The 24,215-nt window shown below is 45.2% G+C and overlaps 1 protein-coding gene across 1 annotated transcript; it reads left to right on the top strand.

The window, feature by feature from the left end:
* The first annotated feature begins 172 nt into the window (after positions 1-172).
* Positions 173-23,104, top strand: vash2 (vasohibin 2). Its single transcript, XM_047022244.1, has 8 exons — positions 173-1,190; positions 5,594-5,682; positions 6,650-6,706; positions 7,681-7,755; positions 10,574-10,811; positions 11,181-11,324; positions 13,348-13,469; positions 19,406-23,104. Exons 1-8 carry the CDS (start codon positions 870-872, stop codon positions 19,473-19,475), a joined length of 1,116 nt encoding a protein of 371 aa, XP_046878200.1. The 5' UTR covers positions 173-869; the 3' UTR covers positions 19,476-23,104.
* Positions 23,105-24,215: the final 1,111 nt, after the last annotated feature.

Genomic DNA, 24,215 nt, shown 5'->3' with positions numbered 1-24,215 from the left:
CTCTTATTTACGTAGGGACTATTCTTTCACTAAGTGAGCTATAACTTATTATTAATTCACGACTGTCTTTTTCGTAACACTGTAAAAACTGGACAGCAATTAGTTGTTAGTGTTGTTATTATTAATGATGTTAATGAACGCTGCACTAACGTTTTTGTCAGCCCTCTGTGAAAGAAATATGACCGCCCCTCTTTGTTGCTGTGGCCAATCAAATCACTTAGAACGTGGCTTGCTGCCGGGGTTACAATTGAGAACAACATCGTGAAATAATTTATCAAAAAAGATTAGCTCCAAGCATGTGATTAATTAATTAAGCTAGTGACTGAAAAATACCTTCATCATCCGGACGATGCTTTTGACCAAAGGATCGATGGGGAGGCAACATGTTGACGATGTGGGAGGAAGGCGTAGCAGAGGTCACCATTACTAGCCGAGGGAGTCAGCCGCCCCCGCAGTGGTTTGAGTGAGAGAGGGATGAAGTTACGGTGCCTCAGACAACGAAGCCCAACTTCGACTGTGGTTGACTAGCATAACGAAAACATGAATGGATTTTCATGCGAGGTAGGCTCCATGACAACTGTGTGCGCTTTGATCACCTGCTGTCATATGTGGCAGTCGAGGACAATATGATTGTGATAGCGTACATTGCAGCAATTCTTCATATTGATTAATAAAATAAGATAGTCTGCCAGTAGTATAATTGCAGTAGGCTACATGATTATAATTTAGCCTATTTATTGTCCTGAGGTAAAGACTGGAGTAGGTATCTAGATCGACAGCAACATGTATTAATCAGGACCAACAACGACAAGGGGAATCACCACGGTCCGCCATCTGCCTAGAGAGAGACCCCTTTTTTGACTCTAACAATGACAGGACCGATCACCGCCCCCAGCACTTGCTCCTCCGCCGGTAAAATGGGCAGGCACCGGTCAAAAAGCACCAGCGGCTACTGCTTTAACTCTAGCCCCGGTGCCGAGTCCTCTTCCCCGGGGGACACAGTTAACAACACCGGGCGATCGTCGGGAGAAGAGGAGGAGAAGGACGGGGGCGTATTGTTCTACGTGAACCGGACTGGGTTTCCTATTGAGACAGTGACCTGGGAAAGGATGTGGACTCATGTAGCGAAAGTGCATCCAGATGGCCAGGAGATGGTTAACAAAATACGGAATGCTGCATATCTTCCCAAAGTAAGTATTGCAGCAGAAGCTGTCACGCACACCTCCACAACCCATCACCTCTGTGTAAGAGAAACCTCTAAAATAGTAAAATATTTGAAATTATGGTCACCAAACCAGTATTAGTTTACAAAAGTGCAGTTTCACCAACTGTCCAGTCCAGTGTCCCATGCACAAAACAGAACAAAAGAATGAAATCAGGATTTCATGCTGAGAGGTTCACCATCCTTTCACCTAACTGTTCTCTATTGTGTTGCATGCATACTATTCGTCCTGCCCTAGCTTCAATGTCCTGCCTCATATCCTATCTGTTGTCTCAGTACATGACCCTGTCCCTGCAGCCCACCCTGCCCATTGCCCCTTCCCACACCCCATAACAGCCCCAGGACTCTACCACTACCTTTGCTCTATGGGTGCTCTGAGAAAGGAAACTGTTGAACTAACTGGCCATGGTGTAATTATTGAACTGTTAATGGGATGCCAAGATCCCATAGCACAGAATGGTTAGCTTATGAATAGCACAGCATTATGATAGTACACGTACCCTCGCTCAAAGGACCCATTGTCAGCGTCCCTAACCATGTCACCACGGTGTTAATTGGGGGGTAGAAACTTTATTAGCTACTGAAGAAGTGACATTACATGTAATATCTCCTGACTGTCAGCAATAAACCTCTGCAAATGAGGACAGTAGTTAAAATGTTAGAATTTCTGTCTTTTGGACAAGGGATAATATGGTATAGGGGTCATCTCATTCCCATAAATTAGACCCTCCCACCACACCTTCAACCAGCAACCCAAAACAACACCATGTTCACCCAGCCATGGTGATCGGCAAAGTGTGAACTGGGTTAAGGACAGTGGTTCTATACTGACAATGTCTTTGTCAGTTGGTGCGCCTAATTGGCGTGGGCTTACCCTGTCAACAGTCCACTCCATTTTGGATTGTTGTTTTGTAGTTATAAGCCTATAGGCGTGAAAGGAGAGAAGGAACACACCTAGATATCAGAGGTCCAGGTGGCCTAGTTCCAGTTCGACCAGTCTGAGTGACCAGATCGCTGTATGAGGGTGGACTTAGATGTGTACATTTACACAGCAAGGTTAGTAAGGCTACACGCCTACACAGTATTACACAGTAGGCTTGTAAGGCTAGGCTAGGTTAAGCTAGGCTAGACCAGGGCATTTCTGCTTGTATACAAGTCTAAATTGAATATCAGCTGTCAGTACTATACTGGTATGACGTGTGGCCATGCTATAGTTTGCGAAGGCGGAACAGCAGGTGCTAACTGGAGAAAGTGCTAAAGTTGCATTAATGCATGTATCAGTTGGCCAAGGCCATTTGTCCATGTACAGGTGTGTGTCTGTGCCATGCATGGCTACGACAGGTGACCAAAAATCATGAATTGAACATTTTTAGATCTTTTAATTAAGATTTAACTACACAATTTCCCCTTGGTACCTACCTACCTAAGTGGGCCTGTGCTAGACTACACTAGGCTATGCTGAACTGTACAGCTTGACTGGACAGGTGTCTGGAGTCGTGTTGGCTGTTGGCCTCAGGCAAGCCTGCTGTGACCAGACTCCCCCACGCTAGCTTGCTAAATCACTAAGGAGATTGACTTAAAAGGGGATGACCTGAGAGATAGCTAGCATAGCAAATAGTTTTGATTGGGAGAAAGTTTTGACCATGTATGGTGTCCAGATGCTAGCTAGCCTAGCCTAGCATAGCATACGGTTTTGATTAGGAGAACGTTTTGACCATGTATGGCGTCCAGGTGAGATGCTTGGCTAGACTAGATGTCCCTTTAAGCAAATTGGACTGAGATAAACTGGTAGGACTGTGTCTATTTTTGTAAAAGGGATTATGCCACTGGACTCAAAGCAATACACTGTTCCTGTGTGGGACAAGGTTTAAAAGAAATAGCCTAAATAGTGTGTTTCTAGCTTCCTGCCTCCCTACCAAACATGATTTGACCAACACCATGTCAGTGATGGTTACCCCACTACTTGAACTCTGCAACACTCAGATTAATGGACGTTTGGTATCTGAATAATCCTCCATCTGGTTTCTGGGACTGAGATAATCTCTGAAACCTAATTGTTGCCAAAAGCTTTTTCCCACTTTCTGGAAACAACAAGCTTTCAGCTCCAAAGTTATTTCGAAGTTTACTCACCTCTCACTCTCACTGATTGTCATAAAAGGATTTTGAGAAGACAAAAATGCACCTCAAAGAGTAGTGTAGATGGTGTGGAGTAGCAGGAGTATCTACTGCCCTCTTATTTGCAAGATGCCAGGTAAAACTAGAAGAAAAGGAATGTTGCAGTATTTTGTGACTAATCAAATCAAGCTTAATATGTTCTGGTTAGGCAAAATCACTAGACAGCTGTAATGAGAGGTCATTAGGCTATTGCTGTTAACATCACACAAAGACCAAGGATATCAGGACGTCAGCGCCTGACTGAATGCACGTCTTCAAGCTGTGGCTGAGCAAAGTACAGTGATTCAGGTTACACGTGTGTTTACTGGTTTAAGGTTTACTGTATCACTGTCTAAAGATAGACCTTCTCCAGGCACAACAGCCTTACTGATGTAGACAAATGCCTTGGGTGGCTTGTTCAGTTTAAATTCAGGCTGTGTCTGTGTGTCTGTCTCTCTCTCTCCCTTCTCTCTCCCTCTTCTCTATCTGTCACTGGTGGAGGGAGGGTTAGATTAGCCTTAGAGCTCCAGGAGTTTTGAGCATTCTTTTGTCTTTAACCCCCACACAACCCCCCTCTGAAGGGACAGCTGAACAGACAGGGAGGGATAAAGAACCGGAGAGAACCGAAGGAATCATCGTTTCGGGCTATCTTTCGGTGCACCCGCAAGGGGCGTATGGCCTCTGAGGCGGTGGCCTCTCATCTGGGGGTCAGGGGTCGGTGTCATCTCGCTCCTAACTCCATCCTCACTCCTACACCTGCCCCGCAGTGGGAATGTTCTCAGCTCCCATCATCAGAGTCACGCTTTTAATTAGCACGGAGTGGCGAGGTACACTTTCACACAAATGCACGCGGTGAGAGAGAAACACGCACACGTATTTAAACATGCAGAGGAAAGTACACGTTCGTGTCATCATCACCCATGGCACACACATGCACGCAAGACTGAGTTTTGCTGGGCATCTGACATCACTCACGATCAACATGTAGGAACGAGAGATGGTGGGAGGCATGGATAGAAGAGAGGGCAGACATATAAGTGCAAGGTTGAATTGGGATCAGCCTCAAATAAACCCTCTAATTATCTGGAGCAGAGGCACCCTGGGAAGTGAGACGACATCGGGGTGCTCCTCTCCTGTGGGGATCCAATATGTAGAGAGTTTGTTTATGTAGTATACTTTGTTTATGTAGAGACCTACGCTGGTGTATCTCTTTTCACTGACAAAAGAGAGAGGGATGGAGAAGGGGTAGTCAGATAGAGTGAAAGAGTGAGAGGAGAAACAGAGTAGAATGAATAAGCATTCTACACCAATGTGAAAAAGCAAAACGATCCCCATTAAAATGTGACTATGGATGTCTTAACCCTTGTGCTGCCTTCGGGTCACATGACCCCCACCCACCTGTAAGTGAGGGCCTTTATACAACCCACAATCCCAACAACAAAAACAATTACAAAGCACTAATGAGCAATCACCACTTGACCTATAGCTCAATAGAACTCCTGTTTCAAAGGCTAATAAATAATCAAATAAGAACAATGCTAAAATGGATAAAATTGTTTCTCTCTCTCCCTTGTACAAAAACCAGAAAACCACAATTTGTGCTCAGAGCTCCCATGTCTTTCTCTTTCTTTATCCCTTTCTTTCTCTCTCTCTCTCTCTCTCTCTCTCTCTCTCTCTCTCTCTCTCTCTCTCTCTCTCTCTCTCTCTCTCTCTCTCTCTCTCTCTCTCCCTCTCTCTGATTCTTTAGATTCTTTTTGTTGAATCAGACTTGCATCTATACAATTTATTAGGCTGTCTTGTCAATCTATTTTTTACTCTCTCTCTTTTCCACCTTTTTCTCCCTGAGGCTTGTGTAACTAAGCTTCAGGCTCAGATTGTTGGTGTCCACCATGAGACACACTCCTAAAAAAGGCTGCTTCATGTCAGGAAAGGAACACTCCCCCCCCCCCCCCCCCCCATCCGCCTCAGGAAATGATACGGCTATTATTGCTCCCCTCCCCAGGCCCAGTTCCTGTAAACAGACACACACACAACCACACGTACACACATTTTTCTTATTTTGTGACCACAGAGTCAAGAGGAAAGTTTGTAAGAAGTGTGTGTGTCAGTGCAGACTCGGTCTCACTCACTGGTTGTGACGGACCGCGGAGAGACACACATGTGGTTGATTGTTTTTTTTTCCTAACCCTTTAACACCCCTCCCTCTCTCTCCCTCAGCATCATGTTCCCTCTGTGCCCAACTTCAAGCCCTCCATGTCTGTTCCTGATTGGCTGCTGGCTGTCCAGAACTACATGAAGACTCTGCAGTATCCTTCCACTCCCCCCCCTTTGCTGGATTGAGACATGTTTGTTCTGTCTAAAATATACTGCAAAGAGAGAGATAATTCCCTCCTTTTAGAACCCAGACCTACTATTGTATTTGTCTGTAGGGATCATAATGTAGTAAACTTTCTTCCTTATTGAGATGCAGTCTGTTAGCACACTCTGCTATCCTGTAGCAGATTATAAAGGTATTTGTTCTGTTAGCTTCTGCTGCTTTTGGACACATCAACAATGTTTAAATGCTGAGATGAAACAGCGAGCTAGCCGTGAGCAACCAGCGAGCGTGTCAAGCTAACAGGATGTGAAGACTCAGGTGGATTTCCTTCATCTGCTTTGACTGAAGCTTGAGGAAATGCAGGTGTGCCAACAGCCATGGCAATAGGTGTTTCCTGGCATCAGTTAGGTGTCATACAATAGTAAATGATCAGAGAAATAGCCAGATGGAACCACTGACAGTTATCTGCTTGTCATAGCCAGGCATAATTTTGACAGAAGCAGACATATGCTTGACAGAAGCAGACATATGCTTGACAGAAGCAGTCATAAGCTTGACAGAAGCAGACATAAGCTTGACAGAAGCAGACATAAGCTTGACAGAAGCAGTCATAAGCTTGACAGAAGCAGACATAAGCTTGACAGAAGCAGACATAAGCTTGACAGAAGCAGTCAAGAACTTGACAGCAGAAGTCACAAAAACCGACAGAACCAGACATAAGCTTGACCAAACCAGTCATAACTTTGACAGAAGCAGCCATGTGACTAACATATAGAGTCACAATGTTTACATACCCTTGATATAGCTAGAAGGAAGTTATTATTTATTGCTGACAAATGAGATTAGGAAGCAACATGGTATTTCAGGCATCGGTTAAGGTACTTTAGTGTGGTAGCATGAACAATACTTCAATACTGTATACAAGCACTGTCTGTCTGGTCCTCAACTTGCGCCAGGTACAATCACACAGGAACGCAGTTCTTTGAGATCAAGAAGACCAGACCGCTGTCTGGGTGAGTAGAGGCCCCAAGGACATTCCTAAAGCATTACCACCAGTGTGTGTGTGTGTGTGTGTGTGTGTGTGTGTGTGTGTGTGTGTGTGTGTGTGTGTGTGTGTGTGTGTGTGTGTGTGTGTGTGTGTGTGTGTGTGTGTGAGAGGAAAAAGTGTCAAGTCCATTTGTCATCCTGCTTGTTTATGTTTTATTTATTGTTCACTGTTAAAGAACAGTTTAAGGGGTTGTTCTCCAGCACAGATGGGGTTTCAAGAAAGGGTCTGTAGTTTTTAATAGAAGATATCACACTGCACTTACAGAGCCACAAAGAGAAACACTGTCCGCTTTTGTACAAACAATTACAGTTATTTCAACCCATAAAAAAAATACATCAATTCTGAGTGTTACCTGTGCCTAACCCTGTAATACTTGGCACACCTGGTCTATAAGAATACAAGTTATCTGCTAGCTATCGCCATTTGTAGATCAGTGCAGGCCAGAATTAGTTTTTCTGATGCTATAACCTCTACCCTCAGTATTCAGAACAAAGTGGAAACTCACTTCTGCAGGCTTTCTCACGCCAGCAATTTTTTTTCTCTAACTGAAACAAAGTAAGCAGGTCAAGCTTTCATACGTTTGGCTGGCCTTATCTCAGCAGGGGTTTTTTCGAATCAAATCTGGGTTCAATAAAGGAGAAGGGGTTTTGACAAAGGCTGATCTTATCCCATTGTCCGAGTCAGACTTTCTCTTTTCCGCATTTAGCAAAAGGAAAAGGGCCGGGTTTCCCAGATTCGTTAAGAAGCTCTTAACGCTAAGAGCTTCTTAAGAGCATTCTAAGAGCGTTCTAAGAGCATTGTAGAGCGTTCTTGGAACGCTCTTAAGAAGCTCTTAGCGTTAAGAGCTTCTTAACGAATCTGGGAAACCCGGCCAAGGACTGTATGAAAACACACCAAATGCCCTTCTTGTAATTGATTACTGATGCTTTTTCTGTTTAGGTTGATGGAGACAGCCAGAGAGATGATTAGGGAATCTCTTCCAATCAAATGCCTTGAAGCTGTTATCCTTGGAATGTATCCTTTTCACGGCTAGATATTTAAGGAGCTGATAACGCAGACACACACACTCATTCTGCCCCGAGGTTACACATATCACCCTGTTGCTAGGAAACTAGAGCTAGGAAGTCCAAAGCTAAGTTCTGCTCACCCAATCAAATTGCAAACTTCTAACCTAGCACCTCCTGATGTTCATGACTGCAACAGTCTTTTTGCCAATCGGGGACTTTGACACTTATTTTGCCTGTCCTCTAAACTGCCTGAGCCCCCAACTGCCTTTTCTACTGATTGTACGATGTAACTGTGGTTGTGGTTATGTGAAAGACAGGGTTCAGAAGACGGAGTGTATGGTCATGACTGTCTGAGGGAACGAAAGAATGTAACCGTGTTGCTGATGAAACCCTGCCAGTGTGTGTTTCAGCTAAACTGCTCCGATAGCGTGTGTGTGTGCGTGTGTAAAAAGGGGATCAAATGGGCTAAAGTGGTTTGGATTTAAGCCCTGACCAAAATGGCAAGCCATTCTAAAGCTGCGTCATCATAGCGTCAGCCAGTCTACACATTTTTGGATACACATATCTTCCCTCTCCCCAACCTCAGTATCATTAGTACCGTAACGTCCTTTCACACAGAAAACACCGCATTCAAGTCTCAAAGGCCTGTTGCCATGTGTGTGTCATTTGTACGCCCGAGTTACAACCCCAAACACTGTGCCGTTACACTCCTGTGTTTCTCGACAGTGTTTCCATGGCAACATTAACCCCTCCAGTCCTTCTGAGTGGGACACACTTACGCTAGCGCTGGCTGGCTGCATCACATGGGATCAACAGAGGAAATATGATCGCTCTCTGAATCCGTTAATGGACCATTCATTAGACAGAGCCAGCGGGGGATGAGAGAGAAGAGAGCGAGTGTGCGTTTGTGTGTCATGGCGTGTCTAGATGAGTGTGTGCATGTGTGTTCTTGTGAGTCCCCTTGTCTGTGAGATAATGTTTGTGTGTGTGTGTGTGTGTATGTGTGTGAGCGTAAGGAATGTGTGTGTACTCAGTGCATCAGCTGCAGCATAGGGGAGGACAGAGGAACAGTTTTTTCTCTTGTTCGCCAACGACCGCTTCTTCTATGAATAATTACACTCTAACACTCCACTTACACAGCCACCTAATAGCTTCAACCCACAGCTAGCTTCAACACACACACACACACACACTCATATATCACAAACCAGCCTGTAACTGTCAGAGACCAATCGTGTCCAGGACAGCTGGCTGTCGTTTTTAAGGAGACTAGGTCTTTTGTGAGTCCTTCCTATCTGGGGATACCGCAAACATGCTGGTTAATTAAGAATGTTGAGGTGGGTGTTGTCAGCTGGACAGTTACACACCTCTACCATCCGGCCTGTTGAATTACAATAGGCAGTATTTAAGCTTTCCGGCCAATGGGAATGCTGTGGAGGCGGGCTGTTGGGATGACTGATGGGTTTCCCGTCCATTGACTGCACTCCACTGGGAGGAACCGCATGGCAGATGGTTGCTGGTAGGAGTGCAGACCAAACCAGCCAGCTGGTCCGAAAATATGGTTCTTCCGTAAAAGAACCACAGTCAGCTTATGTTCTCTGCATGTATGTGTCAAATAGTCTGCTTCCTTTGGGATGAAACTGCACTAAAGGTCCAATTCAAATAAAAACACACTTTAATAGCCCCTTTTTTACAAACAATGTCACAAAGGGGTTCCACTGTTTCCCACAGATTACACGGAAAACCAACCAACTGAGGCAGAGAGCACTACGGTTTGAAGAGGTTCATTGATGATCTTTGTAGAACCCTGAAGCCATGTCAGGTGGTCGATTCAGTCACTAGGCCACTGACATACACACACACACCAGGGAACTCCCTTGTGTGTATCATGAGTGCCCCAGGCTCTGGATAGTCCCAGATAATTGTGCTTACACATTCACTCATGTCCTCCCCTCCCTCCTGTAGCATGGTTGCACTCAGACTGCAGTGTCTTCAGGGGAGGGAGGCAGAGAGGGAGGTAGGGGGGGAACAGTTACATAAGAGTCGCAGACAGACAGTAGTGGGAGTGCAGTCCAGGTTTGGAGGGGATATGAGTGTACTGATGTTGATTAGATGAAAACATTATTAATTAGATGACTGACTGACTGATCAGCTGGCTGGATAGATGGATATCTAGGGAGTCAGGTGGCTGAGCGGTTAGGGAATTGGGCTAGTAATCTGAAGGTTGCCAGTTTGATTCTCGGCCGTGCCAAATGACGTTGTGTCCTTGGGCAAGGCACTTCACCCTACTTGCCTCGGTGGGAATGTCCCTGTACTTATTGTAAGTCGCTCTGGATAAGAGTGTCTGCCAAATGACTAAATGTAAATGATATGTATAGATAGATCTCGCCCATGAACTAGGGCATTAGAAATCAATTTTGAGATACTACACCGTATGTGTTTTGTGTGTGTGTGTGTGGAGGTGTTCAGGCATCTGTGTGTGCGCTAAGGTTCACAGGTTCAGTCTCAAATATCCGCTCTCCGATAACAGACAACCTTACTTAGGTCATGAGTTGATGTAAACACAACACGAGTTTCCGAGAAGTGCTATAGTCCCTTAGATCCCTGTCTCTGTTTTTTATTGTCTCTCTCTTACTGTCTCTCTCTTTCTATTTATTTCTGTCTTTCTCACTCTGTCTCTCTTTCTTCCTGCCTCACTCACTTTATAGAATTCCATCACGGGCACAAAACAGTTCTCAGGAACACAGACCACTTGAAAAAAACGTGCACATCCCACCACCCTCCCACCCCCTTTTCTTCCTTAACCCCCCACGCCTCGCCTCCAGCTACCTGACCAACGGCCTGACCTCCCTGGAGCGTTTCCCCATCAGCTTTAAGACCCAGTTCTCCGGCCACCACTTCCACCACGTGGTCCTGGGCGTCTACTGCAACGGCCGCTACGGCACGCTGGGCATGAGCCGGCGCCAGGACCTGATGGACAAGCCCCTGACCTTCCGCACGCTCGGAGAGCTGGTTGCCGACTTTGAGGACTCGTACCTGCGCTACCAGCACACGCTCAAAAAGGTGGGTCTGAGAAGTGTGTGGATTTGATTCTGAGAAGTTGGAGGTTAAGTTTAGGTTGGGAATGTAGACGATTACGGCTTTGAGCAAGTGGAGGACCCATTTCCATGTGAGGGTTCATGTGTGTACGGATGCCAGAGGTCTCGACGTTCATATTTAGGACATACTGTAGAAGTTCTGCCTTGTGTTTTGCTCCATCCATGGGTTTCACGTTCCAGAGGGTGTGGACCACTCCACAGACCTACACAACAGCTGTGGTGCAGGTTGGGTTCAATTTACGGTTCAACCAGAAGTGCGGGTTCCTCCAAAGGTTCTTCTGTGTGTTCTATTTCTGTTACACGTTAACGTGCGTGTGGAATGTTGTGTCCGCAGGTGAAGATAGGTCTGTACGTGCCCCATGACCCTCACGTGTTCCAGCCCATCGAGTGGAAGTACCTGGTGTTGAACGCCGGACGCCTGGGGCAGGAGGAGATGAGGAAGGAACTGGAGAAACACGGGAGAGACATGAGGATGAAGGTCAGACACACATACATACAGACATGCACGTACGCACACACACACACACGTACACACACATACACACGAAACACGCATGCACACTAACACTCATACATACGCACAAAGCAAGGCCAGAGAATCGTACTGGCTGAACCCTCACACAGGAAGCTGCTCATTTAGAGGATGAACAGCTGGAAGCGTAAACAGGAAATTAGTCATAAGGTTGACAGATATATGGGGTACAGCTTGTGTGTGTGTGTGTCTGTCTCTCTCTCGTGAGGCAGCTTGATAGCAGCCTTCCTATGTATTGACCTTGCACTATATCAACTAGGAAAGGGCCATGTTTAGAAAAGCATGTCTCCGTTTCACAAATATAGCAGGACCTCATATTTTGTGTGGAGAATGTGGACACATACATACACACACAGACACACAGTAAGTAAGGGGTAATGTTAGCTTCTTCAGTGTGACAGCTGCGAATACATGACCTAGATATCACACTGTCAAACCAGTCTGCAGTGTTAGTGTCCCTTCCCCCACCACTCCCTGCCCTCCGCCTTTATCTCTCCATCTGACTCGTCTCGCCTCACCCCATCTCTCGCCGTCCTTCCCCCCCTCAACCCATCCTCTCCCTCTCTACATATCCCCCTCTTCTCTCCCGCCCTCTCCCTTGTCCTCAATACTCCACGATAGATACGGTTACATTCCCCAACCCCCCCCCCCCCACGCACACACACTCCCCCACAGGAAGCCGAGAGGGGAACTTCCATAACATTCTCCCTGACCGACAGGAAGGCAAGGGTACAGAAGAAAAACTAAATCTTATCCTCGGGGAGGACCCTGGGGCTCTAGGCGGTACAGATCCCTCCAGGGAAGATCTGTGAGCCCACACAGGTGGCTGATGTAATGTTTTGGTAGAGAGCTATGTTACAAAAATTCACAATTTTTCACAGACTCCAGCGTCCATGTTGGGGTGCATCATTTTTTCCCGCCCAAAAGTGGGGCAGTCACACATGATGTTCCTGACGAAAATGAGCTTGACATGTTGGACCTCAGTCTGCCAACAGAATTAGAGAAATAGGACACCAAGTGTGTCTGCGCGTGTTCCTGCATGTATTCATAGGTTAGGTTTGACCTTGTGTCCCACATTCTTTGTGTGCTGTGGCAGCACACAAAGAATGTGTGATGTTGCTTGGTAGCTAGATTGTGTTGTGAGTTTGGAAGGGAGCGAAACGGTTGCTTTAACTGTATTTGTGTGCGTGTTTTTCGTATGTCTGTGTGTTCCTATGTGTCTGTGTGTTTATTTGTGTGAATGTGTATGTGTGTGCAATGTGTGTATGTATTGGTGTGTGTGTGCGCGTTAGGTCAGGATACTCCTCCCTAATTTCTGTTTTTTTACCGGGGGTTATCCCAGGATTCCTGAGTATGACTCAAGAATTTCCCTCTCTAAACTGTTAAAAGAAAGATCTCCAAATAGGTTCCTCCAGTCTGAGAAATCCCCTGAAAACCCATTTGTTCTCTGAAGCATTTGTTTCCTGTTACAGACCATTTCTAAATTATGTATTGGGAAAACAATATAAGGCATATTTAGCTCGTTTTTGTACAACATACTGATGTAGCAGAACGATGAAGATATTTTTCACAGTATTCCAGGAATATTGGAGAATCTGTTAGAACGTTATTGATCCATGAGGGGAAATTACACTATTACAGCAGCATTTATAGACATATTGAAGAACAAATAAGACTGGCTTGTAAATAAATTCGGACAATATAAATTCCCTTACACCTACCTTCAATTGGAACCTTAAATATTTTCATAAATATACTGGATATAAGTCAAATGAAAATAAAGTTTCCTTAACCCTAACCTAGCTTAATTTAGCTGCCTTGGTAACAAAGTACAGAGGGAAGATCTTAGCATCCCCAGAAACACAACATTCAGATAGCTACTACTACTAAATCACTTCCTTATATTTGGATTTGGATTATTTGTTGACCTTGTTTCAGTGATTAGAACCCGCCTCTTGTTACCCCTCAGATTCTAAAGTCGTCCAGCGCCCAATCACCTATCAAGGAGCGGACCAGGGGGAAGTCCCTGTCGCCGCGACGACGCCAGAGCAGCAGCCCCCAGCGACGCCACCTCCACCGCCGAGACAAGTCGTGAGTATCAAGCCCCTTACAGATATTTGGAGGGTCCAAAATTCTACACGACTGCAGTGCTTTGGATTCCAGAAGGGATACCTGGCATGTGTGGCAGTGTGTATTACCAGTTCAAAATATTTCAAATGTTCTAAATCTGGGAGTGCCCCTTTACTAAAGTGCATCCAGAAAGTATTCACAGCTCTTCACTTTTTCCACATTTTGTTATGTTACAGTCTTGTTTCAAAATAGATTCAATTAATGTATTAATTGGTGATGAGTGGTGTCTAGTTTCCTCCAGACATGATGCTTGGCATTCAGGCCAAATAGTTCAATCTTTGTTTCATCAAACCAGAGTATGTTGTTTCTTATGGTCTGAGAGTCCTTCAGGTGCCTTTTGGAAACTCTATGCAGGCTATCATGTGCTTTTTACTGAGGAGTGGCTTCCATCTGGCCACTCTACATACAGGCCTGATTGGCAGAATGCTGCAGAAATGGTTGTCCTTCTGGAAGGTTCTCCTCTTTTCACAAAGCAATACTGGAGCTCTGTCAGAGTGACCATCTGGTTCTTGGTCACCTCCCTGACTAAGGCCCTTCTCCCCCGATTGCACTGTTCAGCCGGGCGGACAACTTTAGGAAGAGTCCTGGTGGTTCCAAACTTCTTCCATTTACGGATGATGGAGGCCACTGTGCTCATTGGGACCTTCAATGCTGCAGACATTTTTTTTGTACCCTTCCCCAGATCTGTGCCTCGATATAATCCTGTATCGGAGATCTACAGACAATTCCTTGGACTTCATGGCTTGGTTTGTGCTCTGACATGCACTGTCAACTGTAAGACCTTATATAGACAGGTGTGTGCCTTTACGATTCATGTCCAATCAACTGAATTTACTACAGGTGGACTCCAATCAAGTTGTAGAAAAATCTCAAGGATGATCATTGGAAACAGGATGCACCTGAGCTCAGTTTTGATTGTCATGGCAAAGGCTATACTTACAAAGGCTATGAATAGACCTAGCACTGCGCTGACCAGCTGTCTCCGGTGTTCACCTACATCTTCAACACTTCCCTGGAGATATGTCATGTGCCAGCCTGTGTCAAGTCCTCCACCATCATCCCTGTGCCCCAAAGGCCAAGGCCAACAGGACATAATGACTACAGACCCGTCGCCCTGACCTCTGTGGTAATGAAGTCTTTTGAGTGCCTGGTGCTGGCACACCTTAAATCCATCACAGACCCTCCACTGGACCCCCTGCAGTTTGCCTACAGAGCCAACAGGTCTGTGGACGACGCAGTTAACATGGCCCTCCACTTCACCCTACAGCACCTGGACTCCCCAGCATCCTACGCCAGGATCCTGTTTGTGGACTTCAGCTCTGCCTTCAACACCATCATCCCCACCTTGCTTCGGGACAAGCTCTCTCAGCTGAACGTGCCCGACTCCACCTGCAGGTGGATCACAGACTTCCTGTCTGACAGGAAGCAGAGCTGGGAACACAAGTCTCTGACTCCCGGTCCATCAGCACCGGATTTCTTAAGGGCTGCGTCCTTTCCCATCTGCTCTTCTCCCTGTACACCAACAGCTGCACCTCCAGTCATCCGTCCGTCAAACTGTTGAAGTTTGTGGATGACACCACCCTCATTGGGCTCATCTCTGGTGGGGATGAGTCTGATTATAGGTGCGAAGCTGACCTGGTGACCTGGTGTAGCCAAAACAAAGTAGAGCTCAATGCTCTTAAGACAGTGGAGATGGTTGTGGACTTCAGGAAGAATACAGCCCCACTCACCCCCATCAACCTGTGTGACTCCCCAGTCAACACTGTGAAGTCCTTCCGCTTCCTGGGCACTATCCTTTCCCAGGACCTCAAGTGGGAACTGAACATCAGCTCCCTCACCAAGAAAGCACAACATAGGATGTACTTCCTTCGGCGGCTGAAGAAATTCAACCTGCCAAAGACAATGATGGGGCACTGTGTGAATCCTCCTACCCTGGACACTTGCTGTTTCAGACACTCCCTTCCGGCAGAAGGCTGCGGTCCATCAGGACCAAAACCACTCGTCACAAAAACTGCTTCTTCCCATCTGCTGCTGGCTTCTTCAACAAGGCCAGGGCCTCACATAGACTTTAACCATTGCCACATTTGCACACATGCCATATTTGCACACATCATACTTGCTCTAAGTTACCCTTTTTCTATTGTTGAACTTTTATATTTTTATATTGTATATCATAGCTACTTAACTTCGTATATTTCAATTTCATTCTAAATTCTTACAGCCCCTTAGTATTAGTTAGACTTGTACATCACCATTTAAGATTTATGATTTATGATCCCGATATGTTGAATGTATACACCATCCTGCCAAAGTAAATTCCTTGTCTGTGCAAACTTTCATGGCAATTAAAACCCCTTTCTGATTCCGAATACTTATGTACATGTGTGCAAAAAAAAAAACATAGATTTACAAACATTTCATTGTACTTTTTTTTGACATTTTCATTATGGGGTTTTGTATGTAGAATTTTGAGCGAAATATTTTTTTAATCAATTTTGGAATACGGCTGTAACAAAAACGTGGAAAAAGTGAAGTGCTGTGAATACTTTACGGTTGCACTGTAATTCAAAATGGTGTGTGTGTGTGTTTAGATAATCAAAATAGTCCGTAGCCCTTTGCAAAGACAGGAGGATTACCCTATACAGACAGCCAAGCCAACACTATCCATCCTCTCATTGACGGTTCATAAAGAGAGATTTGTTGATATCTGTTTGTTTAATGACTGTTGGAGCCACCCTGCTAACATCATTGATTAGCCCGAAGATAGTTAAACTCAACAGTGGTTTAGGAAGGCTTTCTATATAATGACTCTCTGGCACGGAAAGATAGTCCAACAGAAACCTATTCATCTGGAGAGATTTAGAGAGGCTTATTCAGATGGAGCCAACAGGAGTGAGCTGACATTGACATGGCAGTGTGGGTTTTCACTCAATAGATCCAATGCTAGGTGAGTTGAGGGTGATTAAAGGGCTATGAGTTTTTTCTAGTCTCACAGGTCAGCTAAGATAAATGACATGGATAGCGAGGGAGAGACTAGCAATATTTAACTTACTGAGTATTGGCAGACAAAATATCTAGAAGGGCCAAGCTACAGCTAGACCTAAGATAAGCACACCAGTTAGCCAGGCTAAGAAGGAAACTCAAGGCTGTGGCTAAGCTTAGCAGGCTACAGCAGGACATAAACAGGCCTAAGCTAAGCAGGCTAATTAACCAGGCTAAACAGGATGCTGCTTGCCAAGGTCGCTGCTCAGTTAAACAGGCTACATCTAGCCTTGGAGGGAGCTAAGCTACAGGCTAAAGCATGGCTGAGCCAGAGATTAAAACCTAGACATGTCCCTCCCTTCCTCCAAAGGACCCTAAGCATTTTAAGGCCAAAATCACATTCATAAATGTTGTTCCTTTTAAGAAAACAATAACTGAAAGTATTTAAGATATTTCACTTTACAACTCCCGTATACTTTCCCATGAGATCATTTCAATGTCTGAATTTGTAACAACCATAAAATCCAGACTATTCAAATCATTTACCTTCTCATACTGTATATTCCTAATATCTGGCTGTACTAGATTGATGTGGTAGTTAAGCTAGCTACTACCTCCAAAAAGTATGCAAGCTCTCGATAGCATCTACGATGTGTTCTATCCCCAGAAATGGGAAGAAGGGATGAGAACTGTCTGAGATTAAAGTGGAGAGAGAAAGAGAGAGAGAGAGAGAGAGAGAGGGAGAGGGAGAGAGAAAGAGAGAGAGGAGTATGGTACCGAATAGTAAGGAGATACTGCAGCACACAGGAACTGCGATGCTGAGTCACACAGCATCAAGACAAGAACAAATATCAAAAATTACGAACAAACTGCAGAGACGCTAGATTGAGCAGATTGAATGTGTCTCCTGTGCGTCTCCCTTTGAAGGAGGGAGAGAGAGTATGATAGGACATTGACAAAAGAGAGTGCTGGAGAGGAGAGAATAGGTAGGAAGGAGGACACGTGTCCCACCAGCTCCAGGACTCCCTAGGCCTCTCTCTCTGCCCTGTCTGATGTCCCTGCTAGACTGCTGTGTCAACAACTCAGATCAGAACAAATCTCGGTTGAGCTGATGTGAGTATGTGTGCGTGTGTTTCTGTGTCAGAGTAGATTCTCCTCAAAGCATCGGGGTATTTTTAGAACCGCTAGACACCATGTTCACAAATCTGACCCAGCTCCTCCTTAACTCCTCTGCTCTGCTGTCCTGTCCTCTCGCCCACCCTCTCCTCACCCTTTTGTCATCTCCTCCAGACCTGCCATGCTGCCCGTGCCTCTTAACATCAGCCTCAGCCTCGTAACATCTCATGTTAATGATTTCAGAACACACACACATACACTGACCCCCAGACACACAAGAGAAAGGGAACTCTAGAATTTAATTAGCGTGTGTGTGTTAGTGGCTCTGGCACTGTGTGTGTCTGTGTGTGTGTGTAGTTTGGCTCTGAAGAGTGATGGTAGGGTGTAGGTGTTGAAAGCATAGAACTATGCCTCACTAAAAGTACAGATTGCCATCGATCGAAATAGCAGAGCGAGAGAGAGCCGGGATGCTGTCCAGGGTCCTAATTCTCTCTCACACACACACACGCACACACACACACATGGGGGGATCAATAGGAAGGGGAGACACAGAGAGTAGGAAATGCACTCTGGGGTAAGGAGATGTGGCAGCGAAAGAGAGGTAGAATGAGCGGGACATGCTGCGGGAGAGGAGGGGAGTGTGGGGGGGGGGGGGGGGGGGGGGGGGGGGGGGGGGGGGGGTGTTGGTGCTGTTTAGGACTTGAAGCCAGGCTTAAAATTGAGCCCAGCTGACAGCAGAGGAGGCTTACTGTGAGGAGAACTGGTTGGTGTGTGTGAAAGGGTGTGTGTTTGTGAGGCTGAGAGAACATATTTATCGGCTTCTAGCACCACTCTTTGATGCATGAGCTTAAGGTTCTCTCTGTATGTCAGGGGGAAGATGCTCACTGTGTGAGAAAGAGAGAGAGAGAGAGAGAGAGAGAGAGAGAGAGAGAGAGAGAGAGAGAGAGAGAGAGAGAGAGAGAGAGAGAGAGAGAGAGAGAGAGAGAGAGAGAGAGAGAGAGAGAGAGAGAGAGAGAGAGAGAGAGAGAGAGAGAGAGTGTGTGTGTGTGTGGTTTGTGGTTTGACTGAATTGAAGTGCAATGCCTCTGGTTTATATGTGTGAGTGTGTGTGAGTGCGTGCGTGCGTGCGTGCTACGTGAATGGCTTCTCTGAAGTAAAAGACAATGCCTCTTAAAAAGTGTGTATGTTTTCACTGAATTGAAGTGCAATGCCTCTGGTTTAAGTGTGTGCGTGTGTTCGTGTGTGTCTATGGTTTCACAGAAGTAAAGTGCCTCTGGCTTAAGTTTGTGTCTGAAATCCCTGCTCTGCAGCTGACATCACTACTGCAGGATTAATAGATGATGACTGTTTGACGGCTGCTGTCCTGCCTGCTAGCTAGCCACTCTCTTTCTCCCTGTCAGGCCTTGAGAGAGAGAAAGTGTGTGTGTGTGTGTTGTACAATGCAAGAAAGTGTTGCATCATGTCGCCTTCGCAGTCCATGGCCAAGGACAATGTTGATGAGCCTGAAGTGAACTTACACACACTCTTTCTCTCAGGATATGGGGCAGTAAAAGTTGAACTTGAGAAGAGGACAGTGAGTTCCTTCCTGTAGGAGCTCTGTCTCTATCGCATTGGTGTGTCGCCCAGACTAGGGTCCAGACTGTAGTTTGGTTACTGACCCCCCTGTTGGCAGTCAGCTACAATCCTGTCATCTGAGCTCTTCAGTAGAGACAATGATCAAACGTGCAGAGTTTAACAGGCTCTAACGGTTCTCTCTCCTTGTCTCCTCTCCCCTCCATCTCTCTCCCTCTCTCCCGTAGACCTGCAGCCCTGGAACGGAAGCCCGCAGAGCTCAGCACCTTGAACGACGGATACCAGATACGCATCTGAGCCCCCTTTGCCCCCCTAGCCCTTCCTCACCCCTCGCTCGCCCTTCCTCCATCCTCCCAGGCCCCCCTCTCAACCAACCCTCCCTTGCGCCGACTAGAAAGACCTCATCCGGTCTCTACGCAATCCAGCTCCAGGACATCCTCATCCCGTTTTTTTCTGCACTTCACCCCCCCACCCCTTGAAGAAGCCTTCTATTTAAGAGACCGAGTCCAGTACCAGCTTCATCTTCATTGCCCACGGTGTTTATGGATGATCTCACGTTCTCTGAGGGAAAGGTGGAGAGAGAGAGGGCACCAGAGACTGAGATCGATACCGCCAGCGGTATTTCAGCCCTCCAGTCTTCTCCTGTGCCGTTTAACATGCTGTCACCTCCGTCGAAGATGTGTGTGTGTTTATATGTCAGCGCATGGCCGTGGCTATGCCCCCTTGCGTACCGTTTTACCAAGCAATGTTTTTAATCGAGGACGGACACAAGTGACGTGCCGGAATTGCATGAGGCCATCATTTCACAGAGGCTCATGTATTTTAAGGTCCGTGTTTTCAAGCAGTGGGGTTCTTGATACTTTAGAATGGATGTGCTTGATCCGAGAGCAGGAGGGAGGAGGGCGAGGTAGAGAGAGACGGGGGTAAGAGAGGAGTCAAGGAAAAAGTGGAACTGGAATCCTTGGGTGATAAGATACTCGTAGAAAGGTCTACAGTGCCGAGTACAGCATAGTGCACTGCAGTCAACCTCATCTCTGGCTTGACTCTCCTTCCAAACTCTCGGCTCCACTAGCCTCACCTGCCCCACAGCAGGATCTTAGAATGATTCATGTTTTGGTGCTTTGGAATATCACAGTTTTTCCCACCCCAAAAAAAGAATGTGATGAAGGGTTGAATCAAAGGTGAATTCCTTCTAAACCTAGAAATACAGGTATGTGTGTTTGTGTGTGTGTGTTTTTCAGAACTTTCTCTAGAGGCCTTTGTGTATCGCCCTATAGTTTGGAACAATGAATTATCAAGAAACAATGCAAAACATTGAACTGAATATAACCAGGCATATCAGTTTACCAACGTTCAATATTACAGTGTCAAACTGTTTATAATGTTAGTTTTGTTCAAATGGTTCATTGATCAAACCCTTGTAAACCTAACAAGGTGTGAAGTTTGCCAACTAAAAGTATTTTATCCAACTTTTGTAGCTTTTGGATCAACAAAAAGCTATGCACGTTCAACAGAGCATTAATCCATGTCTTCCTTGAACCGACTCTTCCTTGGTTGCAGCATTGTTAGAATTCAGTCTTTCCATCCATTCATCTTTAAGAGTTAAGCCATGTCTTGACCAGCCACTAAGCACAAAACAGTCAGTTTAATGTTTAATACAGGTTTTACTACCTGGTTCAGTGGTTTTGATACCTGTTTTAGAAGCACAATCACCTAATTACATAGCCAGTTAGTAAATTAGACAGGCACCTGTCAGCCAACTTGCCAGCCAGAGTTACCAGCCAGCCAGTCAGGTAATCACCAGTCAATTACAAGACGGTTACATACTTTCAGCTTGGTTAAGTAGACTGACTGTATCAATGAGGGACGGTGGGAGGAAAGACTGCCCTGACTACTGTGAATCAGAGAGCAGGGCCTGCAAATGAGTTGATATCTCCTTGAACTGTTACGTATTATCAGTGCTTTTATCGGTGCATCTAAACTGTGGATCTTGAACCAGTTTGTTACCCTGTTGTCATCATCAATGCTGTCATTATAATCACGAGGTTTGTTGGTAAACGGTTACAGTCAAATTCCTTACGATGGCTGTAGGTTAGTTTTTTTCATACCCATTAGCACCCCTTTGATTGAAAACGACACAATAGGGGTTATTTGAAACCTGCTACTAGTGATATACAAGTAGCCTAAATACTAGTATACTACCCCACTAACTTGCTACCTTCCTGTCACATCATTCTATAAGGTCAGTATCCAGAGAACCTGAAAAACAGGGTTGTTTGAGCGAAGTATTCATAAATACTGCTCTGTTCAATATTAACAATCAAGGAAGTTATGAGTGTAAACACCTCATTGTTGATTATTTATCTCAAGTGTGTAACAATGTTTTCTCTCGAGTCATTTATCTTAACCCATCCTGTTTCCAAGTTTGCTTCTGGCCATATTCAGAGTTGTGTAAAAGTGCTGGAAATGAAAGTAATCGAAACAATATGCGACAAAATGAACCAATAGATTATATGCTATCGAAGGTGAATGCATTACATCAGATCTTGTACAATATTGTACAAGATCTGATGTAATTCTTCCAAATTTGGCCAAGAAAGTAATTCTAGGCCTAAAGCCAATATAGACTGAAATGATTATTGATCACACCTATCAAAGTGTCTGTCTGATTGAATGGCTATATAAGGTATAAAGGATTATCCAGACTTGCATGGAATGTTTTCTACAATTCTAGTAGAATGACTGGAGATGCTACCAGGGCCTGTTGCAGCTAACACATGACTGTCACTTGGCACAGTCAGTCCAAACCGAACAATAGCCTATTTATTTAAGACACTTTATCACTAGCTTTCTTAAAAAATAAATAATCAAATCTCAAGTGAAAAGATTGTGACCAAAAATATAACATAACCAGTGTTTGAATATCTATGCCTTGGTTTAGGGAAAATTCCTAATGACGTTTTAAATACGATTTTCAAAATGGCCTATGCTGTATTTTTTTTGGTCCGTAGTACTTTGGGTACTTATGCGGACAGAAGACTATCCAGAGAACAAATGTTTCCTAACTCCTTCTGAGTAAACTATCAGCATTTACACAAAATAATATCCTGTACCCCCAGCACCCTGTGCGTACAAGTTCATAAAGCACTCTGTAGTGAGAACAATGCTTTAACAGTTAAATTGCCTTTGTGAGGTAAATCCAAGATAAATCCGATGTCTAGTCGTTTTGTTAAGTGGTGCAAAATTCGCAAAGACTATTAAGTGCCTAACGCATAATCTAAACTCTGAATATGGCCCCTTCAAAAGGACTTTTTCACTCATGAGAATAGAATGTCTGTCAGTAGAACTAAGAGTTGTTTCAGTATTCATCATTATCTTTGATCCAAGAGTGTTCAAACTTGACGTTATGGATGATGTGTGGTTTCATAGAAAGAGCTGTGACCACTAAGGGTTCCAGTAGTATGATGTAGACATGTGGTTCTTGACTACACGCGCCTACCCCAAAGCCACTCCTCTATACTGGAGAATGGAACCCGCAAACTTGGTGCTGGAAGCACCTTGCACCAAACAACCAACCAAGCCATCATACTAGAGTGGAGTAGGAGGCCCAATGGCCGACTCACTAGATCACAAAGAAACAATCCATACTTACGTCCTGTCAAAATGAGCAGACAGCGACATGACAGTGACATGCCTTGGGAATACCTCTCTGGTTTTCTACCTGACCACATTGATTATTATTTGTGTGATTTGTGTTGTTATTATTATTCTTTTTTTTTGTATTAAGCTTTGATTCCAATAAACACTTGAGGAAGATGAAACCCTCTTGAACAGAATCTCCCACTGGTACCACTCCATGTCAACACAGTGGGTCAGATGAACTGTAGCATGTGTTGTTGTTATAATTAAAATGATATATGTTTTTAGTTCTGTGTCTCTTGCAGTTTTTTCTTTGTGTGCGTTGGAGACTGACGAGTGGTGTTTTCAGAATGCAGGTCCCTGGAGAACAGGCCTTTGCGAGAGTGTATGACGAATGTCCGTGTGCTGTGCTTCGGAGTGGCATGTCTGCGATAATCTTCTACAGCAGCAGCTGTGTGTGTGTGCGTGCGTGAGCGTGCGTGTGCAATGGGTATGCAAGGACACAGCGGATTTATCAAATTAATCCGCAATCTCTCATCTATGCTGCAGCTCAGGGGAGAAAGGCTAGCTTACCTCCCACTGTAGAGTTAGACACACACACACACACACACCAGGGTGAGTCTCAATACCCTAAGGTTGAGCCCTCAGTACGTGTCCCATCTGCTAAAACGGTATCCTGTCGGTGGATTCAAGTTCAGCTCCTTCATTCCTTTCAAACAGATCAGATCCCCTGAGTGGAAGGCAGGGGAGGCAGAGCAAGAGAGGGAAGAAACAGAGAAAGGAGGAACAGATACTGTGAGCGTATTAGGATTCCTCCACCATCTCTCCTACAGCTGAGTCATCTGATCTGAGTGTCTACCCTGACTGTGTGTGCGGGTGCGTGTGTGTCTGTGTGCCGTGATGTTTCAGTGATCGCCCTGCCAGAGCAGGGAACCACTTTCATCCCAGAACAAAGCTGCATCAGAGACTTTGGTTGTGTCAGCAAAGCATTACCAGCTCAAGGACCTGACTGGGGTACAAACGACTGAGATTCTCTGTCTCTCTCTCTCTCACACACACTCACAACACCTTTTAATCCACACTTTGAGTGGTCTAAATCAAAGATCTATGGGTACAACCTAATAGTTTAAATTGTACTGCTTTCTTTAACTAGGAATTTTGTGGCAGGCCAGAGATCAAAGGATAGGTGAAAATAACATGGAGTACTTCTAGTAACGATTAAAGGGCACCTGCTATTCCACTCAGAGAAGGAAGGGGAGGGAAAGATGTGGAGGGAATTAGAAGGTAGTGTCTTCAGATGGTTCACAAAGAGAATTTTCAGATTGAGGAAAAGTTTTGGCACGTATACTTGACTCCGAACCTGTTAGCACTGTGAAGCAATTATTTCTATTTATGCGT

This window comes from Hypomesus transpacificus, chromosome 6, assembly GCF_021917145.1.
Source record: "Hypomesus transpacificus isolate Combined female chromosome 6, fHypTra1, whole genome shotgun sequence".
NCBI lineage: Eukaryota > Metazoa > Chordata > Actinopteri > Osmeriformes > Osmeridae > Hypomesus > Hypomesus transpacificus.
The sequence above is the reverse complement of the archived record's forward strand: the minus strand, read 5'-3'. Positions and strand labels throughout refer to the sequence as shown.

Bases quoted from the DNA above. Each gene is read 5' to 3' on its own strand.
- vash2 (XM_047022244.1), top strand. From the start codon at position 870: ATGACAGGACCGATCACCGCCCCCAGCACTTGCTCCTCCGCCGGTAAA. The intron at 5,683-6,649 runs GTATCCTTCCAC...AACTTGCGCCAG, and splicing joins AACTACATGAAGACTCTGCA to GTACAATCACACAGGAACGC. The intron at 6,707-7,680 runs GTGAGTAGAGGC...TTTTCTGTTTAG, and splicing joins AAGACCAGACCGCTGTCTGG to GTTGATGGAGACAGCCAGAG.